The sequence below is a fragment of the Miniopterus schreibersii genome (genome assembly GCF_964146895.1).
Source record: "Miniopterus schreibersii genome assembly, chromosome: 2".
Taxonomy (NCBI): Eukaryota; Metazoa; Chordata; class Mammalia; order Chiroptera; family Miniopteridae; genus Miniopterus; species Miniopterus schreibersii.
This window is the reverse complement of record NC_138102.1, coordinates 152,910,498-152,925,503: the sequence shown is the minus strand read 5'-3', so window position 1 is coordinate 152,925,503 and position 15,006 is coordinate 152,910,498. Positions and strand designations below refer to the sequence as shown.

The window sequence follows — 15,006 nt, the reverse complement described above, 5'->3', positions numbered from 1 at the left end:
TTAAAACAGAGGGTGACTTTTTACCCTCTATGGCACTAAAGACAAATAAGCATATACTGTGAACCATCAAGGGGCCTATCCAATTTTATTATATCCAATACTGAGATACTGACCATAAAATCGTAAATCTAATAAAGAGAATTACCGTTCAAACAGACGAGCTACAATGTGCAGTGCCCACTTCTTACACTTCCACCAGACTAGTTCTGGTCTGTCATCTTCATCAATTTGCATAGTCTCCTAAGAGAACAAAAACACCCAGATTAAATTTCTGCATAATAAAAAGGTTTATGTGAATAACACAGGCTGAATAAATCTTGCTATATAGATTAAGTAATATTAATTGTGGAATTTAGATTGCCATACAAATGCAAATTCCTTCTTACAGATTGCTAGGTAGAAATTAAATAAGCAAAGTAAATTTCAACTAACCAATGCTGTTCACATTTATCTCCCATCTTCAAAAGGCCAAAATAAATAGAAAACAAAACACCATGTCACTTGAAGAAACTCTAGGATGACAGAAAGGTCCTATATCTTGGTCTGGGTGACAGTAATACAAGTGTATGTTTGCCAAAATTCACTGAGCTGTTCAATAAATTCTGTGCATTTATGTTTATAAATTAAACTTAATTATAATTTGTCATGAGCTTTGACTAAGGAAAAAAACTGCGTATTTAAAGACAAGCTTAAATCTTAAAATACTTGATATATTTTAATTTTATTTTATTAGCTATTTCAGTTAATTTAATAAGTGAACTATAGCATCATTTATTGCAGATAAAAATAAGATGCCATCTTTCACCTATCAAACTGGCAAACTTAGGCTTTTATGTAAAATATTCTTAGTCACCGCTTATTAAAGTATAAGCCAGGGCAATGTTTCTGGGAAGTACTTTGCAAGATCTGTCAAAGTCTTAAAACACTTCTAGGAGTCTATCCAAAGAAAATAATCATGTATGTTTATAAAATTTTAACTACATCCTTACAATTAAAACATTAAAAAACTAAAACAACCTAAATATCCGGCAAATGAAGCATTCAATGAAAATGACAGAATGTAAAAACACTCATAATCATAAAAAATATTTATAAAAGATTTTAAGTGAAAAATAAATTTCAAATCAGTACCTACATATACCATTTTTATAAATAAAATGTGGTTGTATATAGACACAGAGAAAAAAAGGCTAGAGAAATAAATACCAGTTTTCAAAAATTTTTTTTATCAGTTTAGTAGGATTAAATAGAATTATTTTATTAGTTTCGCTTACAGGAACATTCCCAAAATGCTTATGTACTATTAATTATTTTTACTACATTTTTTCCCCCAAATAGGATAAGATCACAAATCAGTCTACCACAAATACCCCAAACCCACGTTTTCCCGATTTTTCTTAGGAACAGAAGCTCTTTCTTACAGGAGGAACCGTCCTGTCAATAATAGTTCGAAAGATCTCCATCCACGCTGTCATGGTCTGGTTACTCACCAGCTGAAGAGGCAACGCATACTGGGAACAAAAAAACATGGCCATCAAGCAGTCACTCCCCCTCCTCCAAAAGTCAGCAATCTCATCCACACTGGGAGGTAGAAACACATAAATGGCTAACATTTGACCATGAAAACAGTAATTCATATGGTTCAACCTCAAGTTTAAAACAGACTATAAACATATGCATGCAAATTAAAATTTTAAAATCCAGTAGTATACATGCCATGAATTGTTTCCTCGGAGCTACTTTTTTTAAGTGAAAAACAAAATTTTTAATACAGTAAGGTCTCATTTATTCAGCATTAGATTCCACGTAAGTGATTTTTACCATTCACCCCTTTACCATTTACCATTTACCCCTTTAACATTTACCCCTTTTTCAAACTTTTCACTTCAACCAGTTTTCCCAACTTTATTGAGATATAACTGACATATAGCGTTGTGTGGATACACTTAAGGCACACACTGTGAGGCTCTGATACGTGTGTATATATTGAGAAATGATTAGCACAGTAAGATCACCTCTATCACCTCACATAATTACCTATTTGGTGCTGAGAACTCATTTTAACCACTTTAATGAAAACCTTTACCTCTTGAAACATTTTTTCAACGACTTTCCTCTCCGCTGGCATAACACATAGCCCCTGTGTCACTGTGGGTCCCCGCGCTACACGTGAGGAAAGGGAGACGAGGCAGCACCGTCTCTGCACGCGGGCAACCCGAAACCTGCTGCACGCGAAGGACGCAGTGATGAGGGGACACAGTCCCTCACCTCCCACTCTCGCTGAGGGGAAAGCATCTAGCTGAGGGAAAAAGCATCTGTACGCCAGGAGTTAACCTGTGGGGTTACAGGGGGTACAGATGAGAGCGGCACAGTATCGACAAAGGCACCCAGGAGGACCGCCTCGTCCAGCCGGGTGCCATCAGGAACAAATTTCTGGAAGGAGGACTGCAAGCCGAGACCTGGAGAAAGGGCACAAATCGGCCAGGGTACAACGGGGAGGCAGGGGCCAGGCAGAAACGCAGTCTTTTAGAGGCTCGGAAGGAAGAGAGGCCACGGCCCGTTCACGAAGCTGAACGCATTTCAGTTCCGCTGGAGTGTGAGGCACAAAGGTGAGAAAGGTGAAAGGTGGAGAGACGAAGGGCTTACAGGCCGTGCTGGGAAGTTCACACTCTGTTCTAAGTGCAGTGGGGAGTTTGGGGAGTCTGGGCTGGAGATGGGGAACAGAGGGTTGGGGGAGGGTGACGAGGTCACTTTTTTTTTACCCCTCACCTGAAGAGAGCACTAAATCTTCTTTGTTAGTTTTAAAGTAGGTCAAATGCAAACAAACTCCCATCAGTATGATTTCCTGATAAAGAGGGAGTGTCTTCTCTTCCCTCCTCTTCTCCCACAATCATAACTAATCTACAGGCAGAAGGCTATGGACAGATCAACCAAGTAACCGGTTTCTGGGGCCATTCACTACCCCGGTTCTTCCAGACCCAGCACTTCAGACACTGGAGAAAAAGGCACATGGACACTGAATCTCAGCTCTGCCACTCCGATGACTTTGGCCAATCAAGTTAATTTCTCTGAGCCAGTTCTCTCATAAGCATTTTTTTTAAAGAAACATATGTGAGACTATATAATAATTTTTGACAATAACTGACGCTTACTGAGCACTTTCCATGTGTCAGGCAGGAAAGCAAGGCCCCATATTCATCTTCTCCAACAGAAACTTACCTGAACAAGTGCATAAAAGATTTTCAGAATCTGTTTCTGTAGTAAAACAGAATAATGTGAGGAATCAGGAAGAAGCTGCATAATTTGTTGCTGAACACGAGGCAGAAATATTTGCATTGCTGCTATAAGAGGTTCTCTTTCCTCTGCTTTCTTATATCTACATGAGCAAAGACAAAAAGAAAGAAAAATAATTTCCACCCCCCCCTTACAAAAGAAGTATAAATAATAAACAAATATATATATATATTTTTAAACTATATAAAACTAACAAAGCAAAAACATCCCAACCATTGGCTTACATTTTCTGTTTGGACTGTTAGAATAAACTTGAAAGAACTTTAAAAGAGCACATCCTTGTTTTAGAAAGAATACTGAAAATCTTTCAGAAATAATTAGACTAGTTTAAAAGAACTGCCCGCCTGGCATGGCTCAGTGGTTGAGCATCAACCTATGATCCAGGAAATTGAGGTTTGATTCCCAGTCAGGGCACATGCCTGGGTTTCGGACTCAATCCCCAGCAGGGGGCGTGCAAGAGGCAGCCGATCAATGACTCTCTCATCACTGATGTTTTTGTCTCTCTCTCCCTTCCATTCTCTGAAATCAATAAAAATGTTTGATTTAAAAAAAAAGAAGAAGAAGAAGAAGAAGAACCCATGACTGCCCTAGCCAGTTTGCTCAGGGTTTAGAGCGTCAGCCAGGCCAGCAGACTGAAGGGTCCCGGGTTCAATTCCAGACAAGGGCATGTACCTCGGTTGCAGGCTCAATCCCCCACCCTAGTCGGGGCAGGTGCAGGAGGCAACCAATAGATGTGTCTCTCTCACATCGACGTTTCTCTCTCTCCCTTCCACTCTCTGAAAAGCAATGGAAAAAATATCCTCAGGTAAGGATTAAATTAAAAAATAAAATAACAAAAGAATCCAAGACTATTTTGTGACTTTCCTAAATAAATTTTCCTCCAACTTAAATTAATTTTTATTATACCACAGTTCTTCCTATAAAATACAAGTTGATATGTCTGTTTAAATAGACATTCCTATTATATAGCAAATAATGTGGGGGAAAACATTTCCTTTTATACTACCCTAAATTGAGAAGTTAAAACAGTTCACAAACTTATGTGCTCTTAGGTCACTTCAACTTCTACAAATCTAAAATATCTTCTAAAAGCTCTACAGAGTATGAACTCGCTAGCTTGTAAAAAGAACTACAGGACTTTGCATGTACAAGTAGCAGTCCTCTTAGAAACCAGAAAGCAGTGCTAATAAATGTGACACTCGTCTCCCGCCTCCCAGGCAACTTTTATGGAAAAGAAAATCACTAGCAAAGAAGCTTTAATATTTCCTATTTTGCATCCAAAAAGTTAAATGTTTGGTGTACTTAATAAATAATGTGCTCACTTGAAGACAAATGTGAAGATACCTGTATATCAAAGTTTCCAAGGAAAGCTATTAATAAATGGTCCTCTGAAACTAACAAATAATTTTTGAAAAGCACAGCATTCTCACATCCTATCACCACCTCAGAGATCAGCAATGTACACTTGCAGATTAAAGGTTCTTTAAACGACTGCCGTAAATAAACAAGTGTAATTGTGCTCAGCCACCACTTGCCAAATTAACCCGATTCCCCAGCACACCCACAGCAGACCCCTCTATGCAAGTTAACTCTAAGTAACGCAAGGCTGATACTGTCAGCCAGTGGAAATCGACTTACTCATATGTCTTCACCAGTTGATACAGGCATAATAAACTGCCAAGCCAGCTTCCGCTGCTCTGTGACTGCAAGTAGTAGTCTATCTTGTCAACTACTGCTGGCCAGTGACCGGGGAAATCATATTTAATGATGGCACGGAGACACATTGTTAACTGGACTCTATAAGGTGGGGGGAGGAAAGTCGAAAGTCTAAGTAGTTAATAAATATCAGGTTTCAAAGACCCCTACTATTTTACATACAAGCACTCTAACTCCTATTTACCTACACTATATAGTTATCTATCTGGGGTGGGAAGACAAAGAACAGTACTATTGAGACAAACCTTCTCAGTGGCTCAACTTACTGAAAATAAAGAGAACAAGTCATCTCTTTAAAAATAAATAAATAAATAAATAAATAAATAAATAAATAAATAAAACCTTTCAAACAGTCTTATCCTAAATACAGTTTTGGGAAAAAATAAATTTAAAATAAATTCATTAAAATTTTTCAAAAAAAAAAAAAAAAACTATGAATTTAGCTCTACAAAATTTCCCAGCTTGTTATATTTTATATTTTGGCTATCACATCCTAAGAGGAAAACAAAACAAATAAAGTATTGTGCCCTTTAAGTGGACAAACTTAGCCCAAAAATGGTCAGAGTACAACGGAGGCCTACACAGTGACGGGAAGCACGTCTGGGAGCCAAAACCTGGAAGCATCTACTTTCAGTTAACAACCAACACCGAACGCTGCGCCCAGCAAAGCTTCCTGAAATACTAAAGTTTGTGCTTTGTGTACAAGAGACAAACTGACAATTTCTGAAGAGGAAATCTAAGAGCTATTTCTGAAGATATAAAGAAAAAAAGCCACAGGAAAAACAGAAAAAGAGGAATCCTTTCAATAAAACCACAAAGTAAAAAAATAAAAGATGTGATGTCATAACACTTAGGTCAGTAATCATTTCCTCAACAGGATCCCAACTGTAATTGTTATTAAAAAGAAAATGAGAGGAAAAAGTTCTCTTCTATAAACTATTAATATGTCCTTACATGGTCATTTGTAAATGGTTAGAAAGGGAGCCTGGCTAAATTAGAATTCTACAGTGAAAAAAATTAAAAGCGTGTGTTGAGTTGAACAGCCAATAACTTAGATTCACTGAAATGAAACAAACAAAATGCCTTTTCCTTATGTTACCAAACCTATTTGAAAAATTTTCTTTGCAATACTCTTAAATGAACTTTAAAAATATTTCTTCAAAAATGATTAGTCAAGGCTTCAGGACATAAAAGCAGCAAAGCCACAAAGAACCGTCTCATTATAAAAATAAAGGTCTCCCCTTGTGCCACCAGCAACTGTTCCTAAACAACTAGTAAGTGTAATCTGCATGCAACGAAACTGAAACTTCACTTTTTCAAATTTCATCTTCAGGCTGACCCTCCAAACCCTTTCTCACTGCAACCAAGCAGAGGCCGGCTATGAACAGCCATCCTTCCATACATCGCTATGTAGAAGCACTGCAAGATTCAGGGCCACCTGAAAATGCAAAGATTCTGACAAGAAATGGATACATGATGGTACATCAGAGGAGCCACTGCCTAGGTTGGCATTTGGACAACCAATGCGAATAATGGTGATTTTCTTTAATCAGGACACCCATTTTCTCCTCTAAACAGACAAAATAACTGAACAAAGAGGAGTTCAACGTTTCTTCTCTTTCCTCACACTTTCTTCCCCTTTCTCCTGCTTATGTCAATAATGTGCCTTAGACCCTCGGGGGAAAGTGATATCTAATCTCTTGACATTAAACAATTTCATTCCCCTACCTTGGCTTCATCTATTTCCCTCCCCCATTTTCAAAAGAAATCTAATTACTAGTTCATGTTGAAAAGAGTTTGTTTCTCCTATTTTAAGACTGCAAAATGCTTATGACTCTACAGCCGTGAGGTCCAATAACAGGGGCAGCCACCAGCTACATGTGCACACTTTGAATTTATCAAAGTTAAATTAAAAATTCAGCTTCTCAGTTAGAAGAGCCACGTCTCACACACTCAATACCACTTACACCGCGTGGCTAAACCCCGGACGGCGCAGCTACAGGAGATTCCCGTGGCCGCAGAGAGGGCTCCTGGCAGCACTGCTCCATGGCACCTAAGCTGAACGTGAAAAACCACGGACCACTCTGTCCTGTCTCCTCCAAAGGCAGAGGGACTCGGGTCAGAAAAATGAATCAAAAGATAGGTCAAGTGTTAAGAAATGTGGTAGGTTAAAACTCCCAGAAGTCAATTTCCCTGTGTCAGGAAAAAGGAAAGCAGACGGGAAAAAGTCAAGAGATCGTAACTAAGAGCATAAGTTATTTACACAGCAGGGATTTATGCAACAATTTTAGTTAAGTGCGATTTTTGCCTTAACTCTTTTTTGTGGCAACTTAAAGCAACTAAATCTTTCCCAAAATAATTGCAAAGGGTTACAAACGCAAGACAAATCAGTAAAACAATATTCATTGAGTGTCCGTCTTCATTAGTTTACCTCTTTGAAAAACCAAACTTGAGGCTGATGATTAAATCCAACTTCCCCCTGTCCATAGCTTTTGTGCTTCCTAGTAGTAGGAAAATACAGTATAATGTACCTCACTAAATCTGGAGATCGAATTATCCCTTCCACAATGTTATCACGTATTTGCTGGCGGTCATTTTCGTGAATGTTGAATGGAAATATTGCTTCTCCCGGGGGAGGTTCTCGGTCTGGCCAGTACTGTGTCACCATGTTCTTCAAGTAAATGGCAGCTAAGTTAGAGGGGGTAAAAAATGTTAATGTAGCAGTACCAAAAAGATGACTTTAATTCAGCTTTACAGAAAAAAAGCTAAGCCCTTCAATGTTAAACATGACAGCCAGCAAAAATGGAAAATCTTACAGTTATAAATCTTACACTGTGCCTTTTCTATAGGCCATCTCGTGTGGTGCCCCATAATAAAAATGTTTTCTAGTTATAAAACTAACAGCATTCAATGACTGAATTGTAAGTCCATGATTTTACCATGTATGTATCTTTGTTGTCTGAAGTTTGCTTTTTATTTTCGAGACTAGTTCTATAGGGATTTAAATGGTTTTGTCATCATATGGGGAACCTAGCATTCTAATGCACTGTTGCTAGAAAACGCAAGCAAAAGCAACGTGGCAATAAGGTTCAAAGTTCTAAATGTTCACATCATTAAGATCCATCGACCTAGCATTTCCATTTCTTGTAATGTATTCTAAGAAAATATTCCCACAAGTATCCAGGAATATATGTGCAAGGATGCTCATTTGAGCATTGCCTCTATAATAACAATAACAAAAAGGATTGATAAAGGAAATATTCATTAACATCAAACTGTTTAAATAAACCACAGCAGTTCTGTACAAAGAAATACTAAATAATTGTTATAAAGTATATGCATATGCACTGACATGGAACAATCCCCCAAGGTACATGGTTAAATGAAAAAAAGGAAATTATAAAATGGCATATGTAATATAAACAGATTTTTGCTACTTTTTAAAGCCAGCATATCTACGGGGGGGGGAAAAGACTTGGAGAACCATGCACCAAAGTTGATGGCAGCTAATTTGGGAGTGGGATTAAGAGCAATCTAACATATAGATTCTGTGTTTCTGTAATGTTTATATGTCATATAAAGGTATATTAGCTTAATAAGTCGCTTTAAGATCTTTAAAAGTACTGTTTCCACAAAGCTTCCATATGAAATTCACAATGGCCGTATCTATACTTAGGTTATTAAAATAGGTTCCATTTAGCAAAATGTGGCTTCAGAACAGCCTGTTTTATAAAACAAAGATTAAATAAACTGAGAGCAATCATTCCAAAAAACATACATAGAAGTCTTACAAATATTTCAATACAAATGTTTTTCTATAGATTTTTCTTAACTACAAAGGCATCTTTCAGGAAATCATACATATAGTTATAAGTATTTTCCCGAAGCCTAATGATCCCTTACTTTTTCATTATTATTTCAAGTAAAATTAAATACTTTTATCAGCATGTAGAGTACAACCCCATTTCTGTAAAACTGTTCATCAATCCCTCTACCCAAATACATGCAAAGGTGTTAATGATGCTCATTTCTGAGTGGTGAATGCTGAGTAATTTTTTACTTTCTTCTTGGTATTCTTCTCTATTGCCCAAATTATGTACAATGAGTATATGTCAGTTAAATAATAACTTTAAAAAGCCTTTTTAACTACTTATTTTTAAATTAGCTATTATTTTACCCCCTCTATGTTGAAGTTACTCTCTTTTTAGGAATCATGGTACTCCAAGACTTTTTCCATTTTTTTTACCTTTTGGGCTCTAATGACCATCTTATTAAAAAAGCAAAAAGTTGCCCAGCTGGGCATGCATGGCTCAGTGGTTGAGCATCGACCTAGGATCCAGGGGATCACAGTTCGATTCCCTGTCAGGGCACAGGCCCAGGTTGCAGGCTTGATCCCCAGTCAGGGGCATGCAGGAGGCAGCCGATCGATGACTCTCTCATCATTGATGTTTCTATCTCTCTCTCTCCCTCTCCTTTCCTCTCTCTGAAATCAATAAAGATTTTTTATTTTTTTTAAAAAAGCAAAAAATAAAATAAAACAAAATAAACCAATACACAACACCATGGAATTACCACAGGTCCAATAGACTTAAAGGTAAGTCTATTTACCTTTAAGTTTAAAACAAAAGTCCTGCTCCCCAATCGTGTGGTTAGGACACCTGTGTAATACTTTACCTCTATGATCTGACGCATGAATGGAGCTCAAATTCACATATATAAATTCATGGTATTAATCTGTGCGCCCAATGGCTAAGCCACCAGGAATGATAAAAAAGTAGGGAGATGAAGCTATTAAAATTGGGAAGGATGGGGGGAAAACGGCAAAGGTATAGTAGCAAGGAAGAAAGTAAAAAGAAAAAAGAAAAGTAGAAAGAAAAAACTAAGGAAAATTTAATAGCTCAGTGTCTACCACTAAGTTTCCACGGAAAAGGAAAGTGATTTTTAAGCCATTAGAAACACTTCTTGTGCACTTCCTTTTTTTTTCTTCAAGAAATCACAGATATTTAGAATTAAAATAAAACTCTTATTTTCCTTTCACCACAAATAAATTTATAAAGGATACAAACCCAACTCACCTGCCTGACGCACTGGGAATTCCACATGGTCAGAGACTATAATCCGAAGTAAACTGGGGGCAAAATTGATAATCTTGTAGGACTGAAATTACAAAGAAATATTTTTTAAAATAGGGCAATATAAATGAATAACTATTAGTACTTGTTACTAAATACACTACTGTGAATAATAGAGACTTTCAGAGTGAGAGAAACTCTCCAAAATGAAGATTACTACAGTACTTTTTTTTAGTAAGTTGATGAATAAAGGAGTATGAACATTTTTATTTGTTTGTTTTTTCATATATATGGTCAAAATGCTCTCCAGAAAGGGTTTAGCAATTTACAGTAGCAAGAGTAGCATGTGAGTGTGCCTATATGCCAATATAGGCATTATCATTCCTTCAAAAACTTTAAAATCTTATTCATATTTTAAATTACATTTCCTCTGTGTTGAACTTTTTCCTGTTTGTTGGCTATTTGCTTTTCTACAAATCCCTTATTCCCTTTATCGTTTTGTAAATGGAATATCTGTTTTAGTCTTAATAAATTCTAAGAGCTACAATCTCAACCTTTTATTTGACCTGTACATTGCAAGTGTTTCTTCCCAGCTTATTTGTGCTTTGATTTTGTTTATGGTATATTTTTAACAAACCAAAAACAGAAAAACATGTGCTATAGAAAACAGAAGATCCAACACAGGAAAATGGAGAAGATGACATTAAGTAGCTGTGCATGAGCTCTGGAGGGAACCTGTCCTGATGGGAAGAGTATGCCTCACAGCACTCAGAGCTGCCATCGGCGCTGCCCTCGGCTGCCGGAGCATCTTTTAAACTTAACTATGCCCAAGTGAGCCTGCGCTGAAGTGCCTGCTGCCTGGGTCATTTCACCCCATAGCCATGTTCTAACTTGACTGACTTCTGAGTTTGGCCAGGGTGACTTTAGAAGCACAAAAAACTAAAGAAGCACCCCATTCCTTCTGACATACTCCCACCAGATGTCTGGTACCTGGACCGTATTACAACCCTGCAAGGTTTCCAGAGCTTGTACTTGGCCTTGCCCGCTGACGTTCCCAGAAAAGACTCATAAATTCGCAGTAAAGCTAAAGCCAGACAAATGATGTTCAGTTTACCCTCCCCTAGGAGCCTGGATCTATGATGGCATACCACTCAATTTTTTTAATGTATCACCTTTCCTATTCATTTATTTATAATTGCATTTATTAAGATAAATGACTGACCAAAAAAAATTGGAGAAAAGTGGCATCTTTAAATATTGAACCTTTCCATCTAAGAACAGTATGCTTCCCAAACCTTTCTATAATTTTGAATTATCTTATAATCGTTCTTCCTTTCATCCTGTATAAACCTCAGAATCTCAATCTGTTGTAAATGAAGTAAATTCTGTTTCATCCATAATTGAAGCCACCAGAATTTTTAAGTAGTTTTAAAGAAAAAAAAATTCTTTCAACAACAGTTTACAAGAGTCAAAATTAACACAGATTTAGCCCAATCTTCTACACCTTCTACATTTACATTATAAAATAACTTGTGTTTGCAACTTTTGAGATTCTGGAAGATCTTATAGTGAATTAAGTATCTATATAGTTTACTTCTAATGTATGTAGTTTAGTATTTTTTTTTAAATCTTATTATACATAAATACAAAATAATCTTTATACTTAGATTAATGCTACTTATTTGAAAATAATTATTGCAGAGACTACTTTTATTTCAACACTGTTGCCATTTACACATTTTGGACTCCCTCTTTTTGCAACTGTTTGCACTTCAAAGAACATCTGCAACTTTCTGTCTTTTCATTTAGGCCTGATTCAGTCTGTTAATTTGACCAGCTAAAACCTTCAGTGGTAATTTCAGATGTATTCTCACACTACTTTCCTCACAAATATTTATCCAATTTCTTTTTCCACCTTGGGCTTCACATTTCAAAGAGGGGGGGGAGACATTTCTCAATGATTTCTTGAGGCTATTTACTTTGTATCTGTGAAGTTTTCTGAAAATAAAGAGTTTACTTGCTTAGCTAAACTCTGCATTTCATGAGAGCTCATTTAAAACAAAGACTTGATGTTTTCCCATTCTCTGCCTCAAGGGCCCCACTACATTCACTTTTCTAGTCCTCCAACATGCCATGTTGAGGGCTTCTACTGAACTTGCCCTTCCCTCTCTGTCCCCCTCCCAGTTCTTCACCTGGTTCATAATTGAAGTCTTCTACTTACAGACAATTCAAAAAATTACTTAGCGCATATTACAATCCAAAGTATTATACAAAATATAAACGCGAAAGAGTGCACTGCAATAAGCTGCTTTTAGAAGTTATAGAGGAAATTGCGGTCTGTGACGACTTGGGTGAATATGGGGTAGGGCAGAGTGAGAATGGAATGAATTTGGATTAAAATACCATGAAAAAAAATAGAACTGGATTCTAAATTTCACTTCTCGTTCTACGGGATCTCCCACCTGCCTCTTCCACTTCTATACAATCAGCGGCACTTACGCACTGATGAACCCGACCCACAGCGAGGGCGTGCTAACAGAGGCCGGCAAGCCTATCATGGTATCAAAGGCAGGAACCCCCTGGACACTATCAAAGTGACATCTGGTCACCGTGAGAAGGGGGCGCAAATAGTCATGGTAATAGATTGCAAGCCCAGCTCTTGCTTTGTTCCTCCTAACCAACCCCAGGATGACTATTTTCCTAACCAATCAACACACAGTCCTTGCCTGTAAAGCCTGGGACGGGTATTAACTTTAACTTTCTCCTATTCTGAGTGAGAGTCTTTTTCTTTTTAAGAAGAAAGACATGCCCTTTGGGCTTCAGTTCAGCTCAGCCTCCCCTCCCGAGTCAGTGTCTCCCTGTCCCTTTTCTTCCGGGAATCCTGGGGTCACACTCACTCCAGACCCCGCCGGGGTCCCAGGGAAGCAAAGCCTTTCAAAGGCTCACGAGGCCCACCTGCCCTTTCAACTCAGCTCCAGGCGGGGAGCCCCCTGAACCCCGCACAAACCGACTGAGGCGGGTGGTGCTCACACTTGGGGGAGCAGGGAACCGCCCTGCTGGCTGATGAAGACAAACCTGGGCCCCAGCCCGGCTGCTGAGGCTCTAAGTCTGGGCTGAAGCCCCATCATTGGCTTTTCCAACGAGTCCCCAGGTGACGGGGCCGCTGCTCTCCCGGGGCCACGCTGGGGGAACCGCTCACTTAGGAACATTCCTTTATATTGTAGGGGTCACCGCACCCTCAGCAGCTGTCGCCCTAACCTAGGGGTGGCCTCGACTCGCGCTGGTTAGTGAGAGGCCCGGAGTCACTCCCGCAGGTGAGGAGGGAAACGTAGGCTGGAGTCTGGGGTCGCTAGAATTTGGAAATGCCGGGGTAACAAGGCCGAGGCCGGTTGGTGGGAACAGAGGATGCAGGGTAAGAGAGTCGTGCACATCTCAGCGTTTGCAGGAAATCACTGCACGTGCCAGGTGTGAGGCAGGGCCCCGGAGCATCGCCTCCTCCCCCCGCCCCATCGCTCCCCCCGCCCCCCGCCCCCTCCTCTCCCCTCCCCCCTCCCCTCCCCCCGACCCCCGCCCCCCTCCTCTCCCCTCCCCCGACCCCCGCCCCCCTCCTTTTCCCTTCCCCCCGACCCCCGCCTCGCCCCTCCCCCCCGCCTCGCCCTCCGCCCCGCCCCCCACCCCGGCCCCCTCGGCGTCAGGCAGCCCCGCCAGCGCCCCGAGGCAGGCGAGGGGCAGGGTTCCCACAGCAGCACCCAAGAAGGGCCGGGTGTGCAGAGCAGCTGAACGCAGATTTGAATGTTGAGGGGGTTTTCCCACCCGCGTCCCCACGTCAGCGCCCCCAGATGCACCGTGGCCCCCGCACAGGCTGGCAGCGCAGCTCCCGCGCGCACCAGGCTCCGGGGCAGGAGAGCGGCGAGAGGGATGCGGCGGGGCCCCCGCACAGGCTGGCAGCGCAGCTCCCGCGCGCACCAGGCTCCGGGGCAGGAGAGCGGCGAGAGGGATGCGGCGGGGCCCCCGCACAGGCTGGCAGCGCAGCTCCCGCGCGCACCAGGCTCCGGGGCAGGAGAGCCGCGAGAGGGATGCGGCGGGGCCAACAGGTGGAGGCTGCTCGGGACGGCCCGGCGCCGACCGCACCCGGGGGGCGGGGGCGGGGGCCGCGCCGGGGCGGGGGTCGGGGCGCCGGCGGGCCCCGCCCGGCCTCACCTGGTTGAGCTCGTTCTCCGCCGCGATCCGCAGCTTCGGGTCGATGGTGCCCTTCAGCGCCTGGATGATCCGGTTGAGGTCCATCTCCCCGGCGGGGCTCCGCGGCCCCGGGCCAGTAGGCCAGGCTGCAGCTCTGGTTTCCCCTCGGCCCCTCAGCCGCCTCCTCCGTGACCCCGGGACCACCTCACTCCCCACCCCCCGCCACCGTCGCCACCTGCAGCCACTTGCTGCGCCACTCCGACTCCGCGCCCCCTGTCCTCCCTTTCTACCCCCCACAACTCGCTCTCCATTCACCCTTTTACGACAGCCGGCGGGAGGCGGGAGGAGAGGAAGCGCGCGTGCTTTACGGCGGCCCCTTCCCCCGGCGGGGGCCATGGCGGCTCCCTGTGAGGCTCCCCCTGGCGGCCGCCATGCTGCTGTACGGAACGCGGTCTCGGCCGAGGGACTGAGGGGACCGGCTCTCGCTGCCCCCAGCGACCGCGGAGCTGCTTGCAGAATACACCGCCCTCCTCTCCCGCTCTGCGGAAACCGACTGGCCAGGTGTCTCTTTACAAGTGCTTTCAAAATTCACCTTATGTGGATAGACCAGCCCTTCTTGTCAGCCCGAGAACTGTTCGGGCATCACCACGGAGCCTACTCCAGGGCCGACTTGGCAGGACCTTGAGATCATCTAGCCCGGGGAGGACAGGGCCCCTCGGTCTGTGGGAGCCACCACTCATTCATA

General features: G+C 41.8%; 1 protein-coding gene across 2 annotated transcripts in view; it reads right to left on the bottom strand.

Annotated features, from left to right (window-relative positions):
• The window catches only part of IPO8 (importin 8), a 48,368-nt gene extending 33,775 nt beyond the window's left edge, over positions 1-14,593 (bottom strand). The window contains exons 1-7 of one of the 2 annotated variants that reach the window (XM_081129089.1): positions 14,283-14,593; positions 10,086-10,167; positions 7,542-7,698; positions 4,933-5,091; positions 3,220-3,376; positions 1,422-1,511; positions 146-240 (exon numbers count right to left, since the gene is read on the bottom strand). In XM_081129089.1, coding sequence (XP_080985215.1) covers positions 146-240; positions 1,422-1,511; positions 3,220-3,376; positions 4,933-5,091; positions 7,542-7,698; positions 10,086-10,167; positions 14,283-14,366 — 824 coding nt within the window. In that variant the 5' untranslated portion in view covers positions 14,367-14,593. The remainder of the gene's footprint in view (positions 1-145; positions 241-1,421; positions 1,512-3,219; positions 3,377-4,932; positions 5,092-7,541; positions 7,699-10,085; positions 10,168-14,282) is intronic. The other variant, XM_081129090.1, reaches the window with a different exon arrangement.
• Between the last annotated feature and the right edge of the window lie 413 nt (positions 14,594-15,006).